Genomic DNA, 17104 nt, shown 5'->3' on the forward strand with positions numbered 1-17104 from the left:
ATCACTCAAGGCATTTCGTGGTCTGAATTGTTCATTTTTGCTTGTGTAGGCTTGTACCACCCATGGGAAGGGAACATTCCTGGGGATGTCAACGGGTTCAATCTTTCAAGATGCAAGTTCTCTTCTCCAGGTTGCTCAGTCTTCAGCTGAACCAGGAGTTTCTTGCAGTATTGAGAGCCCTTTAGGGCTTGCTCCTGAGCTAAATGCAAACTTGTACATCATTAACAGATGCCAGTTTACATCAGGAAAGGGTTTGGTCTTTGCCTTCAACATATTACAACATGAAAAACTGCACCAGCATTTTTCAATGAGCACCATTAACTGACTTTGGTAAAACATCTATTGGCATGACCAGTGGGATCAAAGAATATGCTAGACCCCTATCTTGTACAATAAGAAAGCACCACTGCCAATTGCCTCACAACTACAGTCTGTAAATATTCAAACATAAATATGTTACTAACCATACACATATACACAAAATGCAGCAGTAGCAATATTACAGGATGCAATGCCTACTCTACATTACTGCTCTTTGTTAATACAGATGCAACAGCAAAATAAATGCTATTTGATATGAAGCAAACCCTTCTTGAAAGGTCAGTGGCAGTAAAGCCACAGGTCAGGTCCAGGCTTCTGCTAATCTGAGGTGACTCTGAATCTAGACCAATCCCACTGTCTATCAAATCTAATCAGCAAGAGAGTATCACTATGGGAAGATCACAAGCACCAGTTAACACTAAAACTTTCTGAGCTGGAGCTTTGCTTTGCCACCATTTGTAATTAATTCTCCCTTTATCACAAGTGCTCTTTGTGTGAGCAGTCATCAGGCTGATCAGGGGAAAAAGTTATTACATACAAAACATGATTTAGGGGTAAGGATTAATAGAAACAACCAGCCTGTGATTGGAGTTCCTGAATCCTGAGAGGTGCTCTCCATGATTTTAAGCGAAGTTTCAGTGAGATTGCACTTAGCAGACCACTAAGAAGTCACTCTCCAACTTTTTATTCTATTTTGTGCAGTTCTGTTTCAAGGCTTGGTAGAAGTAGCATGAGAAGGGCTAGAGGAGATGACTGTGCTGGTCCATTGTCTTTGCTAATGCTCTTCAGAGCAGCGTCCTCTCCTCAAGATCACATCATCTAGTCCAATATCACCAGTTCTTCCTTTCCCTTTCTCTCCTTTGAAAACAACCTGAGAAGATAACTAGAATTATTTGAGTGCAAAAATAAAGTAAAATAAAAGAGGTTTTGGTTGAGAGAGATCTCAACAGTAAGAAAGCAAAAGCATGAGAAAGCTCAGGCAATCACAACTATTTATTTTACTCAGGATAGTGGCTGATTTTTCTACTTCTGATCCTCTCCCTTCTTCACTTTGGCAGGATCTCTGTGAAGAGCCAGCAGCAGCTCAGGACATGGTTACTCTGGCTGTACCATCTGCTGAGGTGAGTGAGGTGGACTTCCACATAAGAGAATCTTGGGCACTTTCAACATATCACCTCTGCACTGCTTTCGTTGTCCCTTATGGCAAACAGAAAATCCTCTGCATTCTGAAAACTTCTGTCTAGTAGAGGCACTTTCCATTGCTAAAGCACCTGCACCCTTAGTTATAGGAACTAGAAACATCCATCTCTTACTTAACAAATTCTGGCTCCTGCAGGCTCATAGTGATCTACAGAAGCTCTGGTTCCTTGCAAAATGGCAGCTGAACTTTGGGCATGGGTTTCAGCAGACCATTAGCAGTCCAGACTTAGCCTGAGTAGGAGAAATTAATCAAATATAAAGCTTGACTATGAAGACTGGAGCATTCATCTGACATGATATATAGAATGGCCAGCTGACTTTAAGAAACATTGCCCATAAATGAGTATTGTTCACCTGTGCTACTCCTGTAGATTCAGAAGCCTGAACTCTTAATTACAGTTAAATACAGCCACAGACTGTGGCTAAAAAAATTATTCAAAGCCAACAGCAAAACTTTTTAAGTGTCTGCTGTTATCACTGACCTGGAAAGAGTTAATACAGATTCATAGATCAGAGATTCAGCTGTGCAGTTAAAAATAATTGGGATGCTTGCTGGAAGCACACTTTTGAATAAGGGGGAAGAGTGGAGGAGGTCAAAGAAACCCTGAATATACTGAATTTTACTTTTAAAAATAAAGTATTTTAGATTTTATTTGTATTCAACTCTGTGGTGAATAAATTATAATTTTTTTTTTAGAAATTAGTGATTTTAGGTGTGCTTTAGAAATCATTAACATGAACCTAATTAATTAAGAGAATGTAATGAAGGATTCTGGTCTCCATTCATATTCATATGTTAGTGATGCACACTTAATGAACTGCTCTATAATGTGCAACAGAGGGTTGTGAGAAGTGCTAAACTTCCTGGAAAGGGGATAAGAATGGGGCAAACAGATTGTTCACCTGCTATAAACTTGTTCCCAGTCTGATACTCATTTACAGCTAACAGAAGGTCAGGTGTCTGTGTTGTTTTGGCTGAGGTAAAGTTTTCAAAAAATAAACAGGCCTTTTCTTCAGATCTGAAGCAGAAACTGCCTTCAAAGCTAAACAGAGGGTGAAGAAAAATGCTGAGCTTTTGATATATCAATTTATCACCCAATGTTCCCAAGACTTCTAGGTATTAAAACAATCTCCATGGCACTTCTGATGGCTTCTTTTGATTGTGCTAAACCATTTGGAGTTATTGACATAGTTAGGTCATCATTTACCTCCTTGTCTGGATCAGCTGTAGGGATGCTTGAAGAGCATAAAACCATGTAAGGCTGCACATCTAACCTCCCTGCATTATCAAAAATGGGTTATTTTCAAGACCTTTGCCCCAGTTTTGCCAAGGGCTGATTAATCCACAGGGGCTGCTTCTTCCTAATTTATGGCACTCTGTATTATTTAGAGAATTGTTGATGAGGAATCTTGATACAGGTTTTTGGAAATCCATGGACAGTGTGCTATTGTTCCCTAGACTGCTCTTTCCTACATGGGGATTCCCTGAAAATCAGCTCCAAGAGGTAGCTCAGTACAGGCTATTTTGCCATTTCTTACATGTCTACTGCTGTAGGTGGGTTTTTTGACAAACATGTACAATGACTCTCTTGTCCTTAATGTTATTTCATTGGCAGGGAGTGAAACAGAAGGGAAAACACAGGCTGAAACTGGACCTGGAAGACAAACATTCCAGTGCTGCACCATCAAAGTGTCTCCATCATCTCATGCACAAAAGCCAGAAGGCAGGACATACATGGGTCAGCACTTACGCTCCTGATGCCGGGTCCTCGCAGTGTTATGTGTGTCTGCCTCCAGCCATGGCCACCAGTTCTTCCCCACACAGCTGGCCCATGAGCACCGTTCTTCCTTACAAAGACATGCAGGGCACCGGAATGCAGCCCTGGCACCTTGTGCCTGAATGACAGGCACAGGTCACCAGCCTGAGCCGTGTGACCCAAGGGCAGGATAAGATGTGCTGCTCTTCCTTCTTTGCCCTTGGGGTCAGACATGGTAAGATACTGTCCCCCTACAAGAGAAAAAGCAGTTAAGGTGTGGGTTTTTTTTTTTAAAAATCTACTATATTACAGGGACCAAATGCACAGAGTCATTAAAACATTAAATGAACCACATGGCCCACTGAGTCTTAAACAAGGCATGTAGTGGCTGGAATGTCAGTTAGAACTGATGCATCTGCCTCCTGCAGGGTATGGTTTACAGTGCTGAACTGCTGGTTACATTGGTACCTGGTTAGGTCTTGCCAATCTAATTTCTTTTTTACAAAGCAAATAATGCCTCTTTTGAAAATGAAATTTCATTTATTCCTTCATTTCTGATTTTAAATCCACAGTGACATAAAGCTACTCTATATGTTTATGCACCTTGTAAACTGCAGGTGTTTGCTACTAGATAGATGAATGAGAAGGCCAGCATAAATGTTAGCATGTAACTGAGCTATAGTTCTGTCCCTTCCCTTTTGTTTGGGAACTGTGTGAACAAGTTAAGGCTCAAAGTATATCCATTCACAAAGATGGATAGCCTTCTTATTTAACAATAATTTAAACTCTCAATCTGGATTAGAACACAGAAATCTAGAAACAGCAATTATTTCCAAATGGCTGTTAATTTGATACACTCCCTGAAGTCTTCTCTAGCAGTATTAAGATTTTTGTAAACATACATACTTAATTCAAAACCCTACTGTTATCTCTGATCATGTATGAAGTAAAGGTACCTTCATAAAAAAAACACCTAGAACACAAAACAGAGAATCTTGGGTAAAGCAGCATCCATTGAGCCAAAAAAAACCACAAACAGGCATATACTTCCATAATCCCACATGCCCTTTTACACAGGCACTCAAAACTACTATAAAATGAGATTTCACATACTGGAGAAAACCCTAACCTGTGTTCTCTCTTTGTAGTTTTCATTAAAACTTTGGCAAAGTAGATGATAACTTTAAAAGTTGCAATGACCAAAAGGAGGAAGGTTCACTTTAAAAAAAAAAAAAATCCTCTTATCTTACCCTGAACCAAAGAATCTTTATCAGATTTTTTTATTTAAAAAATTGTTTAATGTAATATTGTTGAGATACACAATCTTAACTATAAAATAGAATAATATTTTTCATGGAAATTGTTGCCCTGCTATTACTCAGAGCTTTATTTTTTGAAAGCCACAGTGATTTCCCTGAAAAGCTGTGACATTTAATGGCAATGTATTAGGGCCTGTCACACTCATAAAAAGAAAGCCAACCTTGCCTCCAATTAACTACTTCTACATAGGCTTTAAAGTTTTTTGGTCTAACATTTAACAAAGGCCTATGCTGCTGTGTGGGGCTCCAGATCTACATTTGGGCATGAAGAGGGATCCATTTGTCCCAGGACCTGTTACAGTCTTTTGGGTTTAGGGCTTTTGTTTTGTTTTGGTTTTGAGGGGGTTGTTTAATGCATTGGTTTTGCATTAAGGTCACCAAAGGCTAAAATTAGCATAATAGAGTTTAAATAACTGCACCTGTTTGTCATAGATACATTTATATCACTATAAAAGTACTGACTTGACTCATTAACTGCATCTGTTTCAGATAGTTACAGTAACTGAATCCAATCAATAGGAAACAGATTTAGGTAAGCACAAAGCCAGCGTATCTGCAGGCAAGCCCCTGCAGGAAAAGGTCCCCTTAAATCAGCATTTTCTGCAGGTAAGATAAGCTTATAAGGCTTCAGCATGGCTCCTTTCAAAATGCAGATGCTGATAAACCAATAAACAGCAAACTTGAAAGGTGAAAGCAAACACTCAGAACAAGCTGTGAAAATAAATCCTTGTAACAAGGTATTCCAGACAGCAGGGAGTGGGTGGGTGACTTCAAGGGACTAGTTTTAACAGGTTATGTCAACAGCAGCAGAACATACACAGGAAAAAACAGCAGAGATATCGTCCCTGACTGGAAAGTAACATAGGAGGAAAAAAAAGGTTAAAAAAAAAGCCAGTTAAAAAATATCATTCTGAAATGTAATATGTTTTAACAATATTTGAGTACAGATAATAAATAAGCTTTGAGTGACATCATTTCTCAGAAACAGTGTTTTTTTAAATCCATGTTTCAAAAAGGTGTTTACATTGTGTGATCATTTTCCAATTGCCAGTCTGCAAGCAGGACACAGCTACCTGTTCTCTCCCCTGCAGAAGGATGGAGCTCTGCTCTCCGAGCATTCCAAGCGTCACAAGGAGCACACACAAGACTGGAGTGTGCCTGTGAGTGGGGAGGGGGCTGCCCAGTAAGTGAAGATAGCACTTCCACTAAGCCAGCTACAGAGCCTGAAAAGGTGCCAGGTCACCCGCTGTGGTGGCCTAGGACTGTCTCATCACTGGCAGTGTCAGGACAGACACCTGTGATGAGGAGATGCACAAGGAAAATGGGTCTTGGTGCCCTCACCCTCCCTCATCTTAACCTCTAACACTTTACCTCCTGAGACTGCTTCCTTCCAGCGCCTGCCACCCCCTCACATCATTGTGTGCTTCAAAGGCTGCTCTTCTTGGTGTGAAGTCATCCCCTCATTACGGGGCCAGAGCTGTGTGTCTAATCCCCAGCGTGGTGGGGCAGGCGCTGCTGGGGGCAGGGTGTGCAGGCAGGGACAGCCAGCCTCTCCCTGCCTGTGGGGAATTCAACAGGGGACAAAATGCAGCAGGCTCCCAGCACCAGGAGAGGTGTGCCAGTGCGGGGGTCACCACTCTGGCTGACCACCAGCACAAATGCCAGGCTTCTCCTGTCTTGCAGGTGGCCAGTGCACACTCTCCTGCCATTGCAAGGTCACCAGTTGCCACCCCAAACATACCTATTTTCAGAAGTCTCTGCATTTGAGCATCTAACTCATCTTCCTTCCAGTTACTTAACAGTTTTCCTATTTACAGGTTGCTGTAACTTAGAGTGGAATTCAATAAAATAAATCAAACTGAAATGTTAAACTAGAAATTATATTTGGCAGCAGAACAAAGACTATTTCCAGCACTTTCTAAAATTTTGTTAGTGATATAGAAATAACTGTGTTTGTGTGGTGGTTTGAAACAGAAGCTTTGTTTCACCATAAATAGAAATTGTTCTCTGCTCCACATTTTTGTTCTTTCTGACTCACAAGATTATCTGTCTTTACTTTACTGCTTCTTCAGGGACATTCCTATTGTAAAGATACCAGTTATGATAGAATTGCAAATTCTCAGTTGCTTTTTTATGTTGGGGATCCTCAGGTTTGATTTCTGTACACAGAGAGGTGTGGGTGTAAAATACATTCTGGAACTAAAAGAACAACAACTCTGTAGATTCACCATAACATAAGATCTATCATCAACCTCAAGCCTGGGTGGTTCTTGAACTACAAGACATGATTATACACAGGTATCTCACCTGATGCATCTCTGAATGGCTCCCAGTGCAAGTCATCATCTTTGTCCTTGATCCATCCACACAATCCACTGTCAAAATTACAGCTGTGTACCAGCACTCCTAGGCAGAACAGAGCAGGTAAAAAAAAAAATTATTTGGCTTGTTTGGTTGGGGAATTACAGCAATTTAATTAAATGCAGCAGAGGGAACACTAGAAAAATAATCTACAAAAATACTAAAACAATAGAAAGTTTCTAGTGTTACTATTAACAAGTCACCCTATTTTTGTGCTAAATCTATTTGGAACTAAAACTATCAAGGTTCATTTAGGTGGTGTTTTGTTTGTTTGTTTTTCTTTTTACAAAGCCTAGTTTAAACGGACGTAAGATGTAGGAGTCCTGTAAAAATGTATAAAATCCTAAGAAACCCCCAAAAATCCTAAACCCTGAGCAGGAGAGGTGATCTTTACCTGGGTCATCATTTGCTTCAAATTCATCAGCAGTAATTCCTCGTTCAATTTCAAGTATTTCAAATAGATTATTGCTTACTCCAGGCTGGCGTGGAACTGCGAGAAAAGAAATGAATGAGATAAAGGTAGTCAGTGATCTACTTCCTCATCTGTAATAAAGACAGCAGAGCAGCTCTGGGCATCATGCTTTTCTTGGAGAGTGTAATATATTTAATTATATTTGACATGAAGATTCATAAACGTTACACTTATGTGATTTATGATTTATGTTGTAACATTTATTGGAGCACTGTAAAAGATGATTCCAAATCTGCTGAAGGCTCTTGAGATGAAAGCTCCTCTTTAACCAGTAGGAAAAAAAAATAATAAAGCAGCAGCTTTAACCTTCAGGCATGCTATTCTCCTCCAAATGCACTTTTAAAGATAGTGGTTTCTTAATAAAAATAAAGCCACATTAAGTCATTAGCTCAGATTTCCAATCCACTCACCTTCTACAGATGTTTACAGGAGAATCTCAACAGGAGGCAGCAGTACTTGGAAGAGACCCCACACAAAACTAACCTTCAAAACCCAGCTGAAGGTACATCCAGCTATCTGCAAAGGATTAGAGCTCCCTAAACAATTAGCAGGATTGTACTGAGAGCTGAGAAGGAGAAGCTGTAGTGGAAGCAGTAATCCAACTGTAATTACACTCTTTGCTTTCCAAGCCTGTTCTTCAGCTGCTGTTCTCAGAGTGCTCTCAGCAATCAACAGGCCCAGAGGTTATTAGACATTCAGCACCCAGGCCAGCCTGAAATTTAAGAGGTCTTTGTGCCAACAATGGCTGCCAAAGTCAGGTGGCTACAACAACTTCCACAAGTCTTTCTACAGTGCCAATCTGTATCAGTCTCCAGAAATAACACACCAATGTCATGCCTGAGGGACAGCTGCCAATTAGAGAGAAACAGATTGCAGTGGACAGAGCTGTCTTGGAAATTCCTCTTTCAGAGGCAGGTCTAGCACTTAATTAGTAATGTTTTTCAGATGTCCTCAGATGTCATACACACCTCTGACACCTACGGTATTTGTAAGGGCCCTATCTATTAAAACTTGACAGATTTTCCATTTGCAGTGCTAAAATAAGTATCTTATTGTCTCTATGAGCCTCTTAGGCAAGTGAGAACAAGAAGAATTGCCATGATTTACAATTCTATATTGAAATAAAGGACTTGCTTTCAAGAAATTGAAGGTAAAAAGGAACTTCTGCACTAGGACAACATGTAAATAGCACTGTTGCAAGAGCTCCTCTAATGCCAGAAGACAGAGGAAGATAAAAAATGACGCAACTTCCTGCTTTTTTGGAAATGGGACAAAATAAGTGGCCCATTAAAAGGTTGACCAAATGCTAATGCATTTTAAAAGTAATACTGCAGGCTGCAGAGCTTGGATGGAAATTTTGTATAATGAAAATAAATAAATAAAAAGCTCAACATATGTAGGAAACTGATTAACTCCTTAATATTACAGTAATTTTTTGAATAATTACATCTTGCTTTTTTCTTTTTTTATTCCTTTGTAGATTTTTTTATAATGTCTATTTGCAGTCTAGAAAACAGCCTCAAGAACTTTAGATTGGCTTGGGTAGCAAAGGCCTGTTAATTTTTAAAGGATACGTTGTTTATAATAATGTTTTTGCTGCTTTATTTAGTCTGGTCACATTAGAATTTTGAGATTTAATACAAAAGAAACCTTACAAGTGTGCAAAGTCCACACCCCCTAGGGCAATAACCAACCTGCAGTACATTTATGCATAAATACTATATTTATATAAAGAAAATATTTCTATAAAGAAAATAAATCCATTTACCTTGGACAGCAAAGAATTGAAACAGAAATGCTCTACAATCATCATTACCCCCTAAGACAGGAGGAACCTGTCTTTCCTAAGAGCACTACGTAATACAGAGGTGAGACAGTTGAAGAAGTAGGTTGTACATCATCCCTGCACAGAGGTGTTCATGATGATAGAACCTGTTCTGACACTGCACAGCATACACGCTCTTACACTGCTCTAACTGCACAGCAGCCATGGACAACCAGGAGCAGTACCTGCTGGAGCAGCTCCAGCTACCACATGCCCACAACCTCTTCTCATCTAGGTCTATTGTGAACTTAACTCCCTGCACCTCAATATCTTCCTGTTCTTCCCCTGCACCTTAAGTTTTTCTTATGGACCAAAGATTCAGACCTCAGAGTCACTCACAGGTGGTTACGGGAATGGACATGTGGTAGAGAGCACAGAGGAAACCCACTGCAGTGCTCTAAGATTTGTAGGGTACTCAGGGGTTATAATCACAAGGTATGTGCTTGCCCTGTGGATCCCATTTCCCAGTTCCCTATAGCTCTTGTTTATGGAAAACACCACAGGAAATACACAGAATTTCTTTTCCAGACTACTTCAGTCTTCTTCCTAAAATATCATTTCTAATGCACTCTATAACAATCTGTGTTACATCTATGTGCACATGCAAGCATTCTCCAAACTAAAGGTGAGATATTTGCCTATAATAAAGCTATATTTATAAAAAATTATATTTCTTCAAAACTTCTCTAAAATCCTCTCCCAACAGTGTTGTTAGGAACTTCTAGAACAATGTGTTGCAGAGCTTTAAGCCAGTCACTTGAGTGCTCAGACCTAATTAGAGGAATGTGCACTCGATACAAAACAAGTTACCAGAAGGGATGCAGGGCTCTAAATACGATCCATGTGGACACTTCTGTTCCCTATGAGTAGCGATCGTGGGAGAAAGTACTTGGCACAATTACTTTCTGCAAGCTTTCCAAGCCCTTTCTGTGTACTTTATAAAGCATATCAGTGTGCTCTTCACTTCCAAGGTTTGATAAAGTTTGTTAAATATAAACTTGGCTTCTTTTTCTTGCAGAACTTTATAAGCTCGGAGTGACCCAACACATCAACACTACCATATTCTTGAAGTTCATGAGCTAAGTTCTTCCTAGACACACGAATTTGGGGGCAACATTTAATTACTGTATAAGACTGATTTCTTTTCAGCTTTCTAATCCTTTGGGGAAACAGCAGGACTTTTTTTTCCTTGCTAATTGCTGAGATTGAGAGTATAAGACAGAGTGTGTATATATGTCAGGTTATTTGTAATTCCAGAATAATCACTGTTTTGGCATTACAAACCCAAAACAAAACATGGAGTACAGCTTTGTGCTATTAGTAATTGTTATTACTATTAATAATGCAGTGTTCTGCCTTAAAACAAACACTGCATTCTTATGCAATTCCATTCCACACAAAAATCATGACCAAATTTCCCATTTGTTAAAAAACAACAAAAAATTACAAATATTTTTGACTGATAGTTATGATTTAAAATTGCTAAATTCCACTTAAAAAACAAAACAAAACAAAACAAACCCACAAGTGATGAGATCTCACACAGAACTAGTAGAAAAGAGGTAAAAGGAAGAGTAGTCCAGAGGTAAGTGAGGCTTAGTAAATGAGAATACATCCCATTTCCCTCCAGGGAAGACATATATTCCAAGCTAAATAGCAGGGGCAACAGAGAGGTACACTTCACCCTTTTATCTGCAGTGTCCAGGATATGTTGCTTAAAACTGCAGACTCAAATTCTGCATTGAGAATTATTTCAGGAAGGGTTTTCAATGACTGTCACATCCTCTATAGCACTATTTGTGTAAGAGGGGAGAGGTGGTGCTAGTGTGCGACCACTCTGAAGTCCAACCTTGCATTTCTCAGGCAATTACAAGACTCATGAATCCTGACTTAAATCAAATATCATCTTACGTATCATTCGAGGAGATTTTCTGCAAAGTAACCTGCCTGCTTTTCTATGAGCAGCTCTTCAGGAGGTGCAGAATGCTAACTGAGTTTCAGAGAAACACAGCTGAAATAGTCTACAGAAGTTCCATGTCAGACCTGGGAATAAAGCTAGCTGGAAGACTGATGGAGAGAGCGATTTGTAAGATTCCTTGATCTTATGATTTAGCTCCAGAGTACAAAGAGAAACAAAGTGCCTATCTCAAATGCTTAAATATTAAGAGAAAAAAATTAATTTTAATAGGTTCCAGAAGAGTGAAGACAAATTAAATGCTATTGTAAAATGATGCCACTCTAATGATATCAAGGAATTAAAAAAATCCCACATTCTTTGCTTTCAGCATTTCCCTATTTTCAACAGCTTCAAGGAACACATAACAGCATCTACTGCACTAAGGACTTTTCACTAAGTCTTTGAAAGGGGGAGCAGAAAGAATCAAGTTTTAACCCAATCTTTTTTTTTTTTTTTAGTATCTGTTATAAGAATCTCCTAATTCCAATCTTTGCAGCTTGACTAAGGGCTAAGAAGGAAAATTGCTGAACTATCTTTTAATACAGATAAGGGTTTTGTTCTTGCTTTGCCAATATCTAGTGTTATGCTTTGCCTTTAAGCTTATGCTTCTAATGCTTATCACCCAGTTCCCAATGGTAGCAGAAATTTATAGCCTTCTTGAGAAGTACGTTCTATTTCTTAGAGACATTATCCATCTAAATAACCAGAAAAGATTCATCTGTACTTCACTGCAGTTTGTATTAGTCCTGAAATAGTTAAATATTAAGCCATCACTGCATTCCTCCCTCATCACCATTCCCCCCATATCCATATCAGGAGAAGATTATCCTTGGTGCCAGATTCCACTGTCTGCATCTGACTAAGTGGTTCAAAGGCCAAGTGTAGGAATTCCATTTTTAAAAATCCTGATATTTTTTGTTCTCTGAAAAAGCAGCTCCCCAAAGTCACTGCAGGCATCTTTAGAAAAGGGATAAAGCATCTAAAGAAATGCAACAACCCAATACCTTTCAAAAACTGCACAGACACTTAAATAACATTATCAGCATTATTATAATTTGTGCTCTTTGTCACCACTAAACAGACCAATTCCACTGGTCCTCAGCCCATTTCAAGCTGAGCAGCACATTCAAGAGTGCTCTGAAGTGAAAGCTGAGGCCAAGTTTACCCAGCGTGTGGGGCAGCACAAAGGGAGAAAACAGGGAGCAATGAGTCACCAAAGGTAAGCTCAGGAAAAGGTTAAATCATGAAAAATTTGATAGATGCTAGCAGAAAACAAGTCCACTTGCATAGGCATATTTCCTCTCCTAATGTGGACCAATCCTAGACCACTAGTATGTTTACAGGATTTGGTGCAGAGCAGTGGGACACTCTATCAGTGTACAGCCCTGGGTTGCCTAACAGAAGTACCACCTATTCAGAGGGCCAAGCAAAGCCCCAATCACTGGCATGCTGCTTCCTCACAGCCTAGCTAAAGCTTCAGAGCTTGGGGGGTGGGGAGAAAAGGAAAGAAGAACTCCATGCATTGCAAGATAACCTATTTTAAAACCACAACTTTAAACATTGAGGTCTTCAGCAGGTGCTAAAGGCTGAAAGATCAGCATTGCCAGCATCTGCTGACTACAGTGCTCTCTGTGCTGGGTTTTGCCCATCCTTTTGTGCCAAAACACCACCTGCAGTGACTCTATGGGATACAACAGCCCTCTGTGACACATTTGAAAGTCTGTGGGTAAGAATTAAGGGGCAAGCAGGTGCGGGTGACACAGTTGTGGGCGTCTACTACAGACCTCCTGATCAAGGTGAGGAGGTTGATGAGGCTTTCTACAGGCAACTGAAAGCAGCCTCACAACTACAGTCCCTGGTCCTCATGGGAGATTTCAACTACCCTGATATCTGCTGGAAGACTCACACAGCCAGCCTTTCACAGTCTAGGAGGTTCCTCCAGTGCATTGATGATAACTTCTTAATGCAAATGGTGGACAAGCCGACTAGAAGAGGAGCGCTGCTGGATCTTGTACTAACCAGCAAGGAGGGCCTTGTTGAAGCAGTGGTGGTCAATGGCAGCCTTGGCTGCAGTGATCATGAGATGGTGGAGTTCAGGATCCTGTGTGGAAGGAACAAAATACCCAGCAGGACCAGAACCCTGGACTTCCACAGGGCAAACTTTGGTCTCCTCAATCATCTATTAAGGGAAATCCCATGGGACAGGGTGCTAGAAAATAAAGGAGCTCAAGATAGCTGGTCAACATTCAAGGACCACTTCTTGCAAGCACAGGATCAGAGTGTCCCAATGGTTAGGAAATCTAGTAAGGGTGCTAGGAGACCTGCATGGTTAAAGAAGGAACTACTGGGCAAACTTAAGTGGAAAAGGAAAATCTACAGATCATGGAAGGAGGGGCTGGTCACGTGGGAGGAATATAGGACTGTTGTCAGAGGATGTAGGGAGGCAATTAGGAAAGCTAAGGCCTCCTTGGAACTTAACCTTGCAAGTCAGGTTAAGGATAATAGAAAGGGCTTTTTCAAATACATAGCTAGCAAAACTAGCAATAGAGGCAATATTGGCCCATTGAGGAATGAGGTGGGAGCCCTGGTGACAGAGGATATAAAGAAGGCAGAGGTGCTGAATGCCTTCTTTGCCTCTGTCTTCACTCCTGCAGGGTCTCCCTATGAGCCCCAGATTCATATAGCCCCAGAAGAAGTCAAGATAGAGGAAGAGTTTGACATGGTAGATGAGGATTGGGTTAGGGATCAGTTGAGTAATCTGGACATCCATAAATCAATGGGTCCAGATGGAATGCACCCAAGGGTGCTGAGGGAGCTGGCGGAGGTCATTGCTAGGCCACTCTCCATCATCTTCAGTAAGTCATGGGCAACAGGTGAGGTGCCTGAGGACTGGAGGATAGCAAATGTCACTCCAGTCTACAAGAAGGGCAAGAAGGAGGACCCGGGTAACTATAGACCGGTCAGCCTCACCTCCATCCCTGGAAAGGTGATGGAACAACTTGTTCTTGGCACTATCTCCAGGCACATCAAGGACATGGGGGTCATCAAGAGCAGTCAACATGGTTTTATCAAGGGTAAATCATGTTTGACTAACCTCATAGCCTTCTATGAGGAAATTACTAGGTGGATAGATGATGGTAGAGCGGTAGATGTGGTTTATCTTGATTTCAGTAAAGCATTTGACACCGTCTCCCACAGCATCCTTGTAGAAAAGTTGATCAGGTATGGGTTTGGTGATCAGGAAGTGAGGTGGATTAGGAACTGGTTGAAAGGAAGGAGTCAGAGAGTTGTAGTCAATGGGGCAGAATCTGGTTGGAGGTGTGTGACTAGTGGAGTCCCACAGGGGTCGGTACTGGGACCGGTGTTGTTCAACATCTTCATCAACGACCTGGATGAGGGTATAGAATGTACCCTCAGCAAGTTTGCTGATGACACTAAGCTGGGAGGAGTGGCTGACACACCAGAAGGCTGTGCTGCCATTCAGAGAGACTTAGATAGGTTGGAGAGTTGGGCGGGGAGAAACATGATGAAATTCAACAAGGGGAAGTGCAGAGTTTTACATTTGGGGAAGAACAACACCATGTCCCAGTACAGGTTGGGGGCTGAACTGCTGGAGAGTAGTGTAGGTGAAAGAGACCTGGGGGTCCTGGTAGACAGGAGGATGACCATGAGCCAGCAATGTGCCCTTGTGGCCAAGAAGGCCAATGGCATCCTGGGGTGCATTAGAAAGGGTGTGGTTAGTAGGTCAAGAGAGGTTCTCCTCCCCCTCTATTCTGCATTGGTGAGGCCACATCTGGAGTATTGTGTCCAGTTCTGGGCCCCTCAGTTCAAAAAGGACAGGGAACTGCTCGAAAGAGTCCAGCGCAGAGCTACGAAGATGATTAGGGGAGTGGAACATCTCCCTTATGAGGAAAGGCTGAGGGAGCTGGGTCTCTTTAGCTTGGAGAAAAGGAGACTGAGGGGTGACCTCATCAATGTTTACAAATATGTAAGGGGTGAGTGTCAGGGGGACGGAGTTAGGCTTTTCTCAGTGATGACCAGTGATAGGACAAGGGGTAATGGGTGTAAATTGGAGCATAGGAGATTCAAGGTGAATATCCGAAAAAATTTTTTTACTGTGAGAGTGACAGAGCACTGGAACAGACTGCCCAGGGAGGTTGTGGAGTCTCCCTCACTGGAGACATTCAAAACCCACCTGGATGAGTTCCTGTGTGATGTACTCTAGGTGACCCTGCTCTGGCAGGGGGGTTGGACTAGATGATCTCTCGAGGTCCCTTCCAGCCCCTAAGATTCTATGATTCTATGATAAGGAAGCAGCCTTCTAGGAAGACACCATAACTCTTCTGAAGACTTTACAAAACCAAAGCTAAGTTCTAATCCATGATATGAGTACCTCTAACATCAATTTCCTCCTTTGTTTTCCAAGACAATGAGTATTATAAGATGGCTGAATTGCTGCCTGCAGTCTCACATGGAAACAAAGATGGCAAGAAGTGAGGCTCTCTCTTCCCTTTTCAGGCATGCATTTGGGGACCACAGTGCAAATTCATTTTCAGCTTCTTTGCTGTCTCAGCTGGAGACGGAGATGATGTGGGGCAGAGAATCTAGAGGTTCTGCATAAGCCAAAATAAATTAGATTGTATCCACAAACCAGGAACACTGCTAAAATGTCTGACGTAGGTGAGATTGAAACAGCAGCAGTTTTAGCGAAGGTCAAGGAAGTAGCTGAAAAAGTGCCTTCCCTGAGGAATTACAGAGGCAAATGAAAATTTCACCAGATTTCTGGAGGTAGGGAGGGTTTAGCACATCCCCATGGCAGATGAGAAGCATATCAGAGGTTAGCTAAATGTTACTAGTTATTTCAGTTTAAAACTCTGCATTGCCTTAACATTGTGGTTGTTAACATTGTGTTGGCCGTGAGGAATGCTTTGTGAGCGACCCTGGCTTACCCTTGGTGGAAGCATTGTCATCCTGAGCTTGCAGTGCCTCACACAGAGCAGCTGCAGCCCAGCAGAGCCAGGCACTGCTCTCCAAGGGCCTGGAGCAAGGGCAGGTTGGCCAGCAGGAACCTGAAGCTTAACACACCCAGCAAATGCCTTCTGTAAGCTAACATGAGAGGCATTTGAGCTAATGCACTGTACCTCATCCTTGCCACTGGCCAAGGGCACGCAGGCAGCCAGGTCTGCAGCCCAGCTAATGCCCAGGAACTCTGCACCGGGCAGTGACGCTGAACCCTTGCGGTGGCAGCATTTGGGGATGTCTGAGGATCTCTGCATTATCCTTAGAAGTGCAGCACTCAGAGCAGGTGAGGACAGGCTGAGCCATGCCCTGCACATCCCATTGTAGTAATGTGTGGCTGTAACTTTTCTATGCACTTTGCTAGATGTCCCACATGAGGAAATGTATCTTTCTCCCCTATCTCACAAACTCCAGCAGTAATAGGATTCAACAGGAGAAGCAGCACCTCACTCTACAAGTAATGCTTCCTTGACAGGGTAGCACATTCTTCTGTGACAGAACTGGTTTGCACCTGACCATAGGTTTGAATTCCTGAACAAATGTTTTCGTGCACTCGCTAAATAAATGGCTCTGGACAGAGAGAAAGTGGGATGGGACACCAGTGACCACAACCTACACGATACTTTCAAAGAGGCCAGAAGAGAAAACAGAGAAGAAAGACTGGAAAGGAGAGCAGGAAGGAGAGAAAAAGAGATAAAAGGGAGAGGAGAAAATACACCAACTTCATCAAGCATCACAGCACCATGCAAATTCCTACCATCTAAAGCACAGGTGGAGTATACCTTCAGTCACACACATATGTGTGTGACATAACTGTATCAATTATATCTTTATCAGGGCATAGAAGAAATAATTTGGCATGTAAGACACATT

At 41.6% G+C, this 17104-nt stretch overlaps 1 protein-coding gene across 1 annotated transcript in view; it reads right to left on the minus strand.

Moving 5' to 3' along the window:
* Positions 1-1042: 1042 nt before the first annotated feature.
* The window catches only part of NPNT (nephronectin), a 50651-nt gene continuing 34589 nt past the window's right edge, over positions 1043-17104 (minus strand). Inside the window, 4 exon segments of the mRNA XM_010004113.1 lie at positions 1043-1192; positions 3273-3529; positions 6905-7003; positions 7353-7448. Of these exon segments, the coding sequence (XP_010002415.1) occupies positions 1097-1192; positions 3273-3529; positions 6905-7003; positions 7353-7448 (548 nt within the window). The 3' untranslated portion in view covers positions 1043-1096.

The sequence above is a fragment of the Chaetura pelagica genome, unplaced genomic scaffold (assembly GCF_000747805.2).
Source record: "Chaetura pelagica isolate M959 unplaced genomic scaffold, ChaPel_1.0 scaffold88, whole genome shotgun sequence".
Lineage (NCBI taxonomy): Eukaryota > Metazoa > Chordata > Aves > Apodiformes > Apodidae > Chaetura > Chaetura pelagica.